At 50.2% G+C, this 14,326-nt stretch overlaps 1 protein-coding gene across 2 annotated transcripts; it reads left to right on the top strand.

Annotated features, from left to right (window-relative positions):
- The first annotated feature begins 5,600 nt into the window (after positions 1–5,600).
- LOC308237374 (uncharacterized protein C6orf62 homolog) lies at positions 5,601–14,063 on the top strand. Of its 2 annotated transcripts, none has more exons than XM_080648029.1 (5): positions 5,601–7,743; positions 9,421–9,597; positions 10,422–10,544; positions 11,134–11,268; positions 12,722–14,063. In XM_080648029.1, the coding sequence occupies exons 1-5, from the start codon at positions 7,615–7,617 to the stop codon at positions 12,845–12,847; spliced, it is 690 nt and encodes a 229-aa protein (XP_080504155.1). In that variant the 5' UTR covers positions 5,601–7,614; the 3' UTR covers positions 12,848–14,063. The 2 variants fall into 2 exon arrangements, with proteins under 2 accessions (XP_080504155.1, XP_080504156.1); XM_080648030.1 differs by having other exon boundaries at positions 6,952–7,743; positions 9,424–9,597.
- Positions 14,064–14,326: the final 263 nt, after the last annotated feature.

The raw sequence follows: 14,326 nt of genomic DNA, 5'->3' as shown, positions 1-14,326 counted from the left end.
ATCCCCAGTAGGGGGCGTGCAGGAGGCAACCCATCAAGGATTCTCTCTCATCATGGATGTTTCTCCCTCTCCCTTCCTCTCTGAAATCAATAAAAAATATATATATATTTTTTAAAGTGACATTCAAGTACACTGCACTGGGTAACGTATAAAGCACAGTTCATGACGATGTTTCTTTCCAGAAGTGAAAAGCCGGGAAGGAAAACGTGAAAATGGTGAGCAGGCCGCAGGGTAGAATCTAACTAACTGTAGTTAAAATCCTGCAGAGCTGTGGAGCGCTGGCGAGTTTCGGGGGGGGGGGGGGCGGGGGTGTCATGAAGCCCACTTAGTCCGTCGTCATCGTATGGTCAGTTTGGTGGTGTGGGGACTTCATGCATTTCGGTGTTGCTTGACTTTTTTTTATTTCAATATCCCGAAGGAGATGATGACCCGTTTAGGGAAAATCGTGAAGGCCCAGAGCCTGCGACAACCCTTCACCAGTTTAGGCCAGATCCCTTCGGCTCTCCTGCTACGTGGTCAGCTGGTACATGTGGCATCTGAATGCACATCTATACCTGCGCCATCCAGGTGGGGCCACCAGCCGCATCCTGGCTATTGAGCATGGCAGGCGTCACAGGGGTGGGCGCATCGCCTGAGGTGGTGGTGTTTTTTTAATCCACACCCGAGGATATTTTCCCATTGATTTTTAGAGAGAGGGAAAGACAGAAATGTTGATGTGAGAGAAACATTGATTGGTAGCCTCCTGCACGAGCCCGGACCAGCGCCTGGGCCGGGGAGGAGCCTGCAACCGAGGTATGTACTCTTTTTTTTTTTTTTTTTTTTTTTAAATATATTTTATTGATATTTTTCAGAGAGGAAGGGAGACGGACAGACAGTTAGAAACATCGATGAGAGAGAAACATCGATCAGCTGCCTCCTGCACGCCCCCCACCGGGGACGTGCCCGCAACCAAGGCACATGCCCTTGACCGGAATCGAACCCGGGACCCTTCAGTCCGCAGGCCGACGCTCTATCCACTGAGCCAAACCGGTTTCGGCCCGAGGTATGTACTCTTGATCGGAATCGAACCCAGGACCCTTCGGTCTGCAGGCCGATGCTCTATCTGCTGAGCCAGCCGGCTAGGGCTCGCCTGAGGTTGGTTTTTGTTTTGTTTTGTTTTTAAATATATTTTATTGATTTTTTTACAGAGAGGAAGGGAGAGAGAGAGAGAGAACAGAAACATCGATGAGAGAGAAACATCGATCAGCTGCCTCCTGCACACCTCCCACTGGGGATGTGCCCGCAACCAAGGTACATGCCCTTGACCGGAATCGAACCCGGGACCCTTCAGTCCGCAGGCCGACACTCTATCCACTGAGCCAAACTGGCCAGGGCTCGCCTGAGGTTTTGAGGGCTTTTCTTCCGAGCTCGCCTCAGCACCTGTTCTCAGTAACAGAGCATCTGCCGGGGCAGGTGCTGACACTCACTCTAAGGAGCTCCTGCCTGGGCGGAGGTCCCTGTACCCTCTCCTCTTCCCTGGTTCTTTATGCCTCTGGCCGGGCAGCCGCCTGATGTCTGGTAAATGGCACGAACCACAAACGTGTTCCTGGAAAGTGCTGTGCTTGAGACTGCCCTGCTCGGAGGACGCCCGGGCTTGCCAAGAGCAGGGAGCTGGAAGGAAGGGATGCCCTTGAGCAGAAGAGCCGAAGGGATCCCCGTCAGGACCCAGTGCAGACTGAGGACTGCACGTCCCTTGTGCTAAGGCTTCCAGACATTTGTCATTTAGAGGGAGGCAGATTGTGACAGTTCTCTAAGTCCAGGGCTGGGAACCTTTCTGTAAAGGGACAGAGAGTAAATAGTTTAGGCTTTCTACAACCCCTAAAAATATAAAAGCCATTGTTAGCGACTCTCTCTCTCTCTCTCTCTCTCTCTCTCTCTCTCTCTCTCTCTCTCGTCTCCACAGGCCCTGGGCCTAATTTGGCCCCAGGATCATCTTTTGCTGACCTTCATTCTACATAGTTGACATTCTTTTTAAAAATATATATATATTTTATTGATTTTTTCACAGAGAGGAAGGAAGAGGGACAGAGAGCTAGAAACATCAATGAGAGAGAGAAACATCCATCAGCTGCCTCCTGCACACACACCACCCACCCACCCCCACTGGGGATGTGCCCGCATCCTAGGTACATGCCCTTGACCGGAATCTAACCTGGGACACTTCAGTCCGCAGGCCGACGCTCTATCCACTGAGCCACACCAGTCAGGGCCATAGTTGACATTCTGAAGCTGAAGAGAAAAAGGGGGAATCAATCTAAGTTACTTCTCACCATTCCAAGAAAGGCTATTTTCTTGTAAGAGACTTGATAAATAATTTTGAAACAGGTGCATGAAAGGATCATTTCTCTCCCTTCCTGAGTGGAAAAGTGAGTGCTGTGTGCTAGCCAAGTACCAGGCAACTGGCTTCTGAGAGAGCCACGGCCCGTGGCCTCAGGTGGCGGTGACCTCAGGGGACCGGAGAATGAGGGGAGGAACTAGGACTCGGAACATCTGGCCCTTTTGAGAGAAGGGATGGCGCAGTTGGCGAGGTACAAGGGCAGGGTCAGGAGTGGGACCCAGTGCACAAAGAAAAGGCCGGTCTCATGTGAAAAATGGTGAGTAATTGTGAGGTGGTGACAGCAGAGCAGTGAAGCAGCACAGGCCCTTCCAGCCAGGACGAGGGGGCACATTCCGGAAGCAGGCCCAGCCCTGCCCCACCCAGTGAGGCTCTCCAGGCAGGTAAGCCAGACTCAGCCACCTACAGGCTCTGCCAGCAAACCAGGCACTGCCTCGCCTCCGCGGGACACAATGTAGGCTCAGGCAGCGGGAGCCAGCACCGCCCGCCCGAGAGTGTGCCATTTCTGTGGACAGGCAGGCGCCCTCAAACTACGGCCCGCGGGCCACATGCGGCCCGCCGAGGACGTTTATCCGGCCCGCCGGGTGCCGCTGCCTGTCCTGCTTAGCAGCTGACGCGTCCCGGGCCCGCAGTGCACATAGGAATTTGTTCAGTTTTTTTTTTAAGCTATAGTCCGGCCCACCAACGGTCTGAGGGACAGTGAACTGGCCCCCTGTTTAAAAAGTGTGAGGACCCCTGGAATAGAGAAAAAAGGTGCCGCCGACCTGCCCGAGGGCACAAGGAAGCTACTAGAGAGAAGAGTGCCTGCAGGGAGCTCTGCCTCTCACAGTTCGGAATTCCATCGGATTAATGGCACCTCCCCCGGGAGGGGACCCAGGGCTGCTGAGAGAGGGACCTCCCTCAGTCCCCTCACCCTGCCCTGGGGGCAAGGGCTTTCCAAAGTACATTGGAATTTAAAAGAAGCTGGAAAAGCGGCCTTCTCTGCTGCTTCCGCGGAGTTAGAACCAATGGGAAGAGGTGACAACCGGCAAGAAAAAGAACCAGCTAGTTTTCTTCATCTCCTCTGGGAAGCAGTGTTTCACTCTCTGGGAAGTTTGAACAAAGAAAAAATTGAAGCCCACTAAAAGAGGGTGTAAGAGCATTGACACACAGGCAATGGACTTTGGTGAGTTTGAATGCTGAGCCACGCGTGGCTGCAACGTGGGCCGGGAAGCTCGGGACACTGGCCCTGCCTCTGGCTCTGCTGACCTCCCAGCTGCCCCCTTCAGGACTGGCGTGGGGGAAGTGGGAGCTGCAAATAAAGCCTTCTTCCACATCCGTCCTCCCGTGCGGCTTCTAGAAAGTTCATTTTCTGAAGATATTTGCCAGAACCTGGCTCCTATGGGTGACAGGGGAATTTACTTCTCCCGTAACACTCCTACTTTGCAACTTGACATACATTTAAGGAAGGTTTTCTGCAGGGTGAGATCTAACCAACTGAGCTACCTGGCCAGGCCTGGTTTTTTGTTCATTTTTAAATTAAGTAAGAAAATTGGATATTTGAATCAACAAAATGCAGAAAATAAGCTAGATGTAAGATTAGCATTAATAAGCAATGTATGTTTATTATTGGAAAAGAGATTTTTAAAAAAGGAATTCGTCTAAAGCAAGATAGTTTCCTTTTTTTCCTAAATATGGTAAAAGTATAGATTTTACAGAAGTAAAACAACTGGTGTTATTAGGAAGTTGCACATGTGTCGGTTTTGCTCTTCGTTGGCTTTTAAAAATAAAGCAGCTGTCCTTTTTATTTTACATTCCATGTTACATACTGAGTGCTTTCAAACAACTAGTTAAAGGATCCTGATCAGATTATTGTGATAATAAAATAATCTTCATGGGGCTCCTTTCTTATGAATTCACTAACAGAATTAAGGAAAGAAGAATGAATAGTTAAAAAAGATGTATTCTCTTCTCTATCCACAGCATCCTGGTATCTCTCCTCTTCTTTTAAGGACACCCGCCATATTGGGTTCAGGCCACCCTAATGAGCTCCTTTGACTTTAGTTTTGGACAACAATCGATATTGAAGAGCGGGCCCCAATTATTCTTTTGGCTCAAGGGTGAAAAAGATGTTATTACGGGTAATCTATTTTGATTTTACCAAGCGAAGAGCCGTAATTTGGGGACCCAATAGACTTCTAAAATGTTATCACAGAGTAGCCCATGAGGAGTATACAGGCTTTGCTTTTGTCCAGTTTTGGCTTTTGCTGATTACCTAATAACATAACCGCGTTTCCATCAGCACATTATAGGTCTAACAAGAAATGAAGGCTCTCTGGTGCCAGGGACTTGTGATTCAGTGGCAAACGCCCCACAGTGCCCTCTTCACATTTCTAGGACCTAGGCCTGCGGCCCGGAGGATCCTAATAGAAATCGTGTTCTGCAGGAAAGGGGGGGGTCCACGCTGCAGGATGGGGTGTTCTCCTCCCAAATCGCTGCAGCAGCGCTCCAAGGCATCTTTGACCTTGTTCAGAACCTGAGGACCGCCCTAGGCTGCGGCGCACGTGGCGAGGCGGGGACAGAGCCATGCGGGACCCGCGGGACCCGTATCCTGCTGCACAGACATTGGACATGAATTCCCAGTTTGGGGGCCGCAGGACAGACACCTCGAAGGACTCCCCGTCAGCGGGTTAGGAATAACAGCGTAAGGAAATGAAACCGGAGTCTACCTCCAGCCTCCCGACACTTCCCTCTCCTCCACTCCTCCTTCGCCCCGCCTCATCCCTCTACGCTCCGCCCCCTTTCGACCCACGGGCCCCGCCCCACGCCCTGCGCGCGCAGAAGAGGCGCACAAGACCCCGGAAAAGCGGTTCCATCCGGGTGCTCTACCAGGGAAGGCATGGGGCGTGGCTTTATGACGACAGGGGGTGGGAGGGGCCAATTCCGGGGCCCTGGACTTCCGGAGGGAGTGGGCGGCCGATCCCCGCCCCAAGGACGCTCCATTCTGGACAAGAGGGGGTCTCTATACTCACACTCCCGTTGGAGGCGGAAGGATCGCTCTAAGCAGTTTCACATCAAAACTTCGCCTTGTGAAACCTTTTTTCTAACCCTTCCTCGGGCTCCTCTCTCTCCCCTCCTGGATAACGCCGACGCCCCGCGCGTCCCGGGCGCTTCTCCCCCTCTGTTCCCGCGCGGGTGGTGAGGCCCGCGGGGTGCGCAGGCGCAGCGCGCTCGGGGCGGTGCCGCTGGGGGGCGGGTGACGCAGCGGCGTTGCTGCCATTTTAAGTTGTTTGTTCTGGCTTCTCGGCTCAAACGCGACTCTGCCGGGACCCGGGAGGCGCCCAGGCCGCCGCCGTTTCCGCAGCCACCGGTGGCGGGGAACGAGGCTGTGCCGCCGCGGACGCGCGTCCTCTACTCGGCTCTCTGCGACCCGCTGTCCCGCGAGCCGGCGCCGCCGGGGGCAAGGAGGACTCCGAGCAGATGCTTGGACTGAAATAACTTTACTTGGGCTTGACTCCCCGAAGGACCTTAGCGCAGGGCTCCCTCCCTCCCTCCCTAGCCCGGGACCGCCGCTCTCCTCTTCCCGCTTTCTCTCTCTCGCCGCCGTCCCGTCCTCCCTCCGCCCGGGGCGCCGAGCCAGACTATGGGTCCCAGGTGGGGGCTGCGTGGCGGCAGCAGCGCGGGCGGCCCGGCCCCAGTGCGCGCCGCAGCGGGGATGGGGGGGCTCGGTTGGCTGCTGGTGTTCTCTTGACATGGCTCCTGCCCGAGCCGCGAGCAGCGCCCCCGCCGCCGCCTCTTCCGCCGCCGCCACCGCTCCGCCCGCGGGCTGCGGCTAAGGGCCCGCCCGCGACCCCGCCCTGCACCATCCAAACTCGGGAAACATGGTCTGTTCAACGTGAGCGCGCGAATCCGGGAACTCCATTTCATTTTTCGGGGGGTGGGGTGGGCGTCCTTTAAAAAGTAATTAATATTAATACAACTATTTTATTTCTCCCCACTGATCCTTCCCATTAACCCTGCCCCGCCTCCTGGACCCGGGCGGGAATTGTTTCCACGATGAGATGAGAGAAGACCTGAGCGATCCAGTGTCTCCCGTGGTGCGAGTGAGTCGCCGCCGCTGACGGCAAAGCGGGGAGTGGGCCTGGGCGGCGGCAGGCAGGTGGTCCCCCGGCGCGGCCTGGATTTGGGAGAAGCACCCGCCCCCTTTGCCTCAGCGATGCCCACGGTCTGGATCGGGGAGAAGTCCTAGGGAAGGCTCCCCTGGGGGCATGTAGGGCTCCCAGCAGGGCTCGGGGTGCTGTCTGTCCGCAGAGCCGGTGCGATTTCTCCATCGCGTTCTCTACCCCGCGCCCTCTGCCACCATGGTCCTGGGCAGCAGCGTTCGCGGCCGCCTGCGGGTGGGGTGGGTGATGGGGCAGTTGGAAATGACTCCGCGGTTTCTCCTCCTGGCTCCTGTGGGCGACAGCTGCCCGCCCCCGGCATGCACTGTAGTTGATCGCAGGGAAACCCTGAGCCTCTCCCCTTCCTTCTCGACCGATTTTGCACTGTTGTCTTTGCTCACCACCAAGAGTAATCACTAGCCAGCACTGACAATACATAGCAATAGTGAAGCCTGAGGTAGCTAAGGACTAATTCGGTTCTGCGGCCATGGACCGGGCTGGGTAAAATCCAATTGGGTGTTTCAGTTTCATTCACCTTCCCTGTTTTGGTGTTTTGGGGAAGGTTTTTTTTTTTTTTTTTTTTCTTCCTCTTTTTTCTTTTCGGTATTTGGAAAGCAAGGATCACCCCTTCCCCCTCCCTGAACCTTGTCATCATCCCTTTCTGAAGAGGGGAAAGTCCGGATGGGTTTTAAGGATTGGACTGGTGCCAGCTGTGGTTTGCACACCTGAACCCTGAGAATAGGCTTTTCATTTCCCCCTCCCCCAGAGCCTCTATTTTGGTACTTGAGCCAGATGTGTTTTCCAAAAAATTAGTTGAAGTATTTTCTCCTCTTTCCTTCCTTCCTCCGCTTCCTTTTTCCCATCTCGCCCCAAACGTTCTTGTCCGAACATGACTGGGCAGTGCCAGGGCTTCTTGACCCTGTAGCATGACAGCCTGCTGATATTGCCCGAGGGGCCGTTTTGGGGTTGCAGCTGTGATTTTAGCCATTCAATCCTATTAGCAGGGGAAATGACTTGTTTCTGTTGTACTTGAGTCTTAAGAAAAAGTGCCCATAGTTTAGCGACAATTTCCAAAGGCTTTGGTACCACCTGTATTTCAAAATGGGGGACCCGAACTCCCGGAAGAAACAAGCTCTGAACAGACTCCGCGCTCAGCTTAGGAAGAAAAAAGAATCTCTAGCTGACCAGTTTGACTTCAAGATGTACATTGCCTTTGTGTTCAAGGAGAAGGTAATTTAAAGTTCTTAACGTGCATTGGCACAAGTGGTTCTGTAAGTTGTTGAAGTAACGGGTCTATTAGCTTGGGGAGTGGTCACGAGGGGGGCCACATCGTCAAGCTCATTTCTGCTCCCCAGCCCTTCTCACTTGTGGTCACAGAGAGGACCTGGAGCCGAGTCTAGAGATGGTCCCCTGTGAAGGAGGAGTGGGGGCTGGAAGCGGTGAATCAGTTCAATGTGAAAGCAGCCAGCTCTCATCTCAGGCCGGGATGCAGGTTCCTTCCGGCGGTGCGGGCAGTGCAGTGGGGCACATTCAGTGTAGGGGCAGTCAAATACTCCTGGTTAGTTTGTGTAGAAGTGAATTTCACTAAAATTAAAGTGCAATAGAAAATTTTAATGTTCGGCCTTAATCAGAAGTCCACACTTAAATAGCAAATAATGAGTAGTTTTCTGCAGCTTAAAGTAATGGCGGTTTCTTAATCTTTATTTGACATGAGATTAGATTATGAATATAAGGAAATAGTAGGATTTCTGCACTTAAATTGTGAGCTAATTTCAGATCAGAAGTGTAACCTTAACGGATCTGTTTAATATTTGGAAGTTCCCGAGGTTTGACCCTTCTCTTAACTCCTAAAAGTTACGGGGAGAAAGCTCTTCGCTGCTGCAGGATGTAGGGTGCAGTTGGCGTTGTGAGGTGCTTTCAAACGGGGTCGTTTTGAGTGGTTGCTGCCAGGTTGGGTAGTCCCAAAGAGTTACTTCTCCATTCTCTCTCTCTCGCTTTTGTGTGTGTAAATAAGTTGACTAAAGAATAGATAAGGCCAGATTTTAGTTGACAAGATTGTAATGCAGGTTCACTAGAAACAAATCCAAGATATAAGTGGTTATATTTGATCTTTATGTTCAATCCACTGTACCATCTGGCTCTTTAAACCTGAGAAAACCTGTTTTTATCTTGTGAATGGAGAGGATCTGAAACGAAATTTGGTCGACTTTTTTTCCCCTTTTAAATATTGACACTTGTAGTTATGTAATATCCAAAAGAAATAATGGAAATTGACCTCTTTAAGGAGTAAAACAGTTCATTTATTTTTATAGCTTTGTCTTTAAATTGCTGAGATTTTAATTTAGCTGTTTGTAGGACCAGTTAAATGAAGTTATATCTAGAGTAAATCACTTTTTTTTTAATCTGAGGGACGCTAGTGTTTGTTTCTCACAGCATTTAAGAAATATTTTCTTTTAAAAAAATTACTTTTATTGGTTTCAGAGAGGAAGGGAGAGGGAGAGAGAGAAAAACATCAATGAGAGAATCATTGATTGGCTGCCTCCTGCACGGGGATTGAGCCCACAACCCAGGCATGTGCCCTGGACCAGAATGGAACCTGGGACCCTTCAGTCTGCAGGCCGACCCTCTCTCCACTGACTAGGGCAAGAAATAGTTTCTAAAATAAACACTTGCTGTGGATACATGATGCTGTGAAACCATGTGGTTAAACATTCTGATGGGGTGGGGTTGCGGGGGGTGGGGAGGACAGAAGGATTTACCAATTTTAAAATCAGTATTTTCAGCACAAAAATTACTTCATTGAAGAATTTTGCTGAGTTAGAATGAAGGTCTGTGACATTGTAATATGGGCTGAGTGTTAAAGGGCAGTGTGTTATCAGTGGATTGATAACTTTTCTTTTCTTCTAGAAGAAAAAATCAGCACTTTTTGAAGTGTCTGAGGTTATACCAGTCATGACAAACAATTATGAGGAAAATATCCTGAAAGGCGTGCGGGATTGCAGCTATTCCTTGGAGAGTTCCGTGGAGCTCTTACAGAAGGACGTGGTACAGCTCCATGCTCCTCGATACCAGTCTATGAGAAGGGTGAGCTTGCGTTTCAGTCCGGGTTCTGTGTGCTACAGTGAGTTCGCCTTGTGCACGGCACCCTGGCCCCCCAAAAATGTGTAGTTACTGTGGCCATGCTGCTCTTTAAAAGCTGACTTCAAATGGATAACTTTACTTACGTGGTGTTATGCTGATAATGGTGTGCGTTATGCTGTAATGTTTTATATTACTATTCATTGGGTTTCCTTTGGGGGAAAGAAATAACGTCACGTCTCTAATAAATAAGAAACTTATAAGTAGAAGATGCTGCTATTGCTGCCAACCTTCCGAACTTCTGCAACTCATTGGACGTTACTCCTCGTATTTGCACAAGAGGCCCCCACCCCACCCCCACCCCCATAGTGGTAGGGTCGGGAGACTGGAGAGGACCGTGTCCTGATCTGGAAGAGGTCGATGGCCTCTGGACACTGCTGTGCTGTGACAAGAGCATCGTCACATCGGACAGCAGTTGGAACAAGAAGGCAGTGATACATATGATATGTCCCAGGTTGCCTCTGCTTAAATACTTGTGATTTTGAAGGGTAGGAATAAACATGCAGGGACCTAAAAAAAAAAAAAAAAGACAGAACCCGAGCCCTAGGCGGAGTCGTCCCCTCTGGTGAGTCAGGTCTTGGTGGAGGCACCTGGAGGGGCTGACTGGGCAGGAATTGGAACTCGGTTCTGTTGCCGCTGCCCCTTGGCGAAGTCGTACGCAGTGGCCCTTGCGCTGCACGGTGCCGTAGGCAGGCCGCATAGCCTGTGATGCTGCTCCTTCCACCCGTGTCTGTGAGAGTGACCTCCTCCTCCTCTCTGTCCCCTTACAGGACGTGATCGGCTGTACGCAGGAGATGGATTTCATTCTCTGGCCTCGGAATGACATTGAAAAAATTGTCTGTCTCCTGTTTTCTAGGTGGAAGGGATCTGATGAGCCTTTTAGGCCTGTTCAGGTATTCTCTTCGGAAATAAGTGTGGTGAGCGAGCACCCAAAGCAAACCTCCTGGAATAGGGCCTGACTGGGGAAGTTCTGGGGCTGTGCTTTGTAATGAATTTGTTTCAGTCCCTTCCATCCTTTGGACTGCTGAGGAGAGAGCACTGAATTGTAGATTCTCTTGAGAATGAGGTGGTTCTCGGCTACCCAGTATGTTTGCGATTATGGCCAGAGGAAGTCTTGTAATTGTAGGGTTGGCGTTGGCTGGCTTTAGGAGGGGTCATGGGTGCAGTTGGCAAGCTCTCTTCCCCGGCACCACACCCACTCCTGACGTAGCAGACACAGGCCGTCCTGTGCCAGCACTTGGAGGTGAAGAGGCGCGAGAGGATGCTCCGTATCTCGGGAGACTGTTCACTGGTGGCCGCTGGCTGCCTGTGATGAGTGAGCATTTGAAATGTGGCGAGTGTCACTGAAGAGCTGAATTTGTAATTGCGTTTTAATTAAGTAGCCCTGTTGGCTAGCTGTGCTATTGTGCATGTGTGTGTGATTCACATCGTGTAACATGTTTGTGGTATGGTTACATATACGTGTTTGTGCTTTTTAATTAGGCTAAATTTGAGTTTCCTCACGGTGACTATGAAAAACAGTTTCTGCATGTGCTGAGCCGCAAGGACAAGACTGGAATTGTTGTCAACAACCCGACCCAGTCCGTGTTTCTCTTCGTTGACAGGCAGCACTTGCAGGTGGGCATGGTCAAACAGGGCCCTTTCCAACCCTTTACCGATCGTTAAACTGCTTTCTGTGCGCGTGACCTGGTTCTGTATTGCCCTTCATCACGCATTAGTTTTGAAGTTATTTAAAAAACAAGAAGCCGATCTCCTGGGCCTGACCCTAAGACATTGGTCCGCGGACTTGGCTGCATATTAGAACTCGCTGGGGTGCGATTTTTTTTATTTGATTTTGCGAGAGAGGAAGGAGAGCAGGAGAAATACCGATTTGTTGTTCCACTTACGCACTCCTTGGTTGATTCCTGTGTGTGCCCTGATCACGGATCAAACACCTGCAACCTTGGAGTATTGGGATGATGCTCTAACCAACTGAGCTACCTGCCAAGGGCCAGCAGGGGTGCTTTAAAAGTTACTTGTACATCCTCATGTATGGGTTTGAGAGGGCCCGAGGAGGGGGCGGGAGGAGCATCTGTTCGTTCCACAGAGAGGAAGGGAGAGGGATAGAGAGTTAGAAACATCAGTCAGCTGCCTCCTGCACGCCCCCTACTGGGGATGTGCCCACAACCAAGGTACATGCCCTTGACCAGAATCGAACCTGGGACCCTTCAATCCGCAGGCCAATGCTCTATCCACTGAGCCAAACCAGTTAAGGCTGTTCCACTTCTTCGTGCTTGCATTGGTTGATTCTCGTGTGTGCCCGCAACCTTGGTGTATGGGAAAACACTCCGGACAGCTGAGCCACCCATCCAGGGCCTGGCACTTTTTTTTTTTTTTTTTTTTTTTTTCATTTTAAATACCAACCTCATTTACATACACAGACGCCAGGAATCAGGAAGGCCACCTGTGTTTTCTTCTGTCCTTTTTAGAGGAGCTAAATGACAAGGTGAGCTCTGAGGCAGGTCTGGTTCCATTCACCTGGCGGTTGTGTGTGACAGCACCTAGCACACCTGCCCCAAGTTAGATGGTTAAATCCAGCTTCCTTTTTAAATGTAGTGCTTAGAGTTTCATGGGTCTGGTTGGTAATTCTTTGGCTTTTTCTAGTCCTTTTCTCTGTATGTGCTTAGATCTTTTCTTTTTTACCATTTCTGTTCCCCCCTGGCTCACACCACGTCTGCTGTCTTCCTGTATGCAAACATGCCTTCGAAGCTCTCTCCAAATCTGTCCATGAAATGCCTTTAACCCTGATCTCTTTCGGCGATTAGTCTGTGGTTGACTTACCATTCAGTCTGCCTGCGTCCTTCAAACGTTTATCTGTGGTCACACTTCTCTGTCTTCCTGTGTTTCCTAAGGCAAAACTCTGCATTCCCAGGGTCCCTAGCTATGGCCAAGAAGCATCAGGTATCCCCTCACTCTGCTGTGTCGCCGTGTCCATAAGTGCTTAATAAACTGGGAGATGGACTTCATGTGGCAGTCGAGCATTTACGTTAAAGCCTTATTTATTAAGAATATTGAAACTTTTCCCTTTCAGACTCCAAAAAACAAAGCTACAATCTTCAAGTTATGCAGCATCTGCCTCTACCTGCCACAGGAGCAGCTCACCCACTGGGCGGTGGGCACCATAGAGGACCACCTGCACCCTTACTTGCCCGAATAGCGTGCTGACCAGCGAGTGGAGACGATCAGAGTGCAGCGGCCATTTTTTCTTGTTTTCTTACCACTTTATTCTTTCAGAGTTTAAAGAAAATGGACTCATGCACAGAACACTATGCATTTTGAAACTTGTTCATCCTGGATTTGTTTTTAATCATTTGTATCTCAGAACTTAAATTCGATGTCTTCTGCACAGACTGTGTGAAAGAGGATGCTTTGCCTCTGTGCTGCACTGCGTCAGCATCTTAAAATGTGAAGTGAAGGGACTATGTGCACTGAAATGCCATGTGTCTGAAAGCACCAGGTGACACTCATGGTCGATGGTCTTCCATTTGTGCCCGTTTGCCTCTTGGCATCTGTCATCAGTATTGAGAGGGTGAGAAGGGAATGTAACAGGTATAAACAACATTTTAGAAACTTCATAGCTTTGCTCGCATCACCGTTGACCCTGAGCACTGTCAGGTTCATTCTGATAACCAGAGGTGGTTGTTCAAAAACGCAACCACAGGAAAGAAACCTGAAATGAAAAAAGCATCTCAGTCGCAGGCATTCTTGCCTCATACTTTGCCGGGCCCTGTTTGTTTCCTGGTACCCATAAATATGTGTTTTATTTCCAGACCGCTCTTCCAGGCTGCTGTTCGTGTTCCGTGTGGACACAGCCAGACACAGGAGAGCAGATCTGGAGCCTCGAGTGGCTAGCGCAGCTGTCAAATCGATTCGCTGTAGCTACAGCAGCCAGGATAGGTAGAGGACTTGCCTTTTGGTTTTCGTTTTCTTTTCTGGTTTTAAAGAGGAGATTTTTATTACAGAGAAAAAAAGAATTCCAGTGAATTGTGCAGAAATACTGGTTTCTACGCCATCCTTAAGAAAAACTTACAAAGGGTTTTGTGGGAGTAGGAAAAAGTTATTGAGGTTGAAATCTTAAATTGTAAAAACCACCACTGAGTGTCAAAGTTATAAAAGCAGGACTCATTTTGTGCAATGAACATAAGGAAAGACTACTGTATAGATTTTTGTTTTGTTTTGTTTCTTTTAAATGAAGAAAAGCTTTGCTTAAGGGTTGCATACTTTACTGGAGTAAATCTGAATGATCCTACTCCTTTGGAACAAACAGTGCTTACTGGTTTCCAATTGTATTTAGCTTTGGGTTGAAATTTGAAAAAATGAAAACCTAAATAAAATAGGTGAAGTTCCCTGACGATGCAGGTGAACACACAACACGTGAAGTGGTAGCTCTTTCCTGGGCTCGAGCGTCACTGGTGACGGGAGGGTGAGAGTCCCGGCTGAAGCGCAAATTCAGAAGGAAAGCCCAGCCACTGGGTGGTCACGTCAGCAAGACCAGAGATCATGAAATAACGCTTTGTTGGCCGTGGGCAGGCCTGCTCTAAGCTCTTGCCCTGGAGTCTCTGACAGCCCTGTGTGGACATGTGGGTGCCTGCCCGGCCTCACTGGTAAGGAGGGAGGGTTTTAACCAGCTGCCTGG

The sequence above is a fragment of the Plecotus auritus genome, assembly GCF_963455305.1.
Source record: "Plecotus auritus genome assembly, chromosome: 12".
NCBI classification, from domain to species: Eukaryota; Metazoa; Chordata; class Mammalia; order Chiroptera; family Vespertilionidae; genus Plecotus; species Plecotus auritus.
This window is presented reverse-complemented; position numbering and strand designations above follow the sequence as displayed.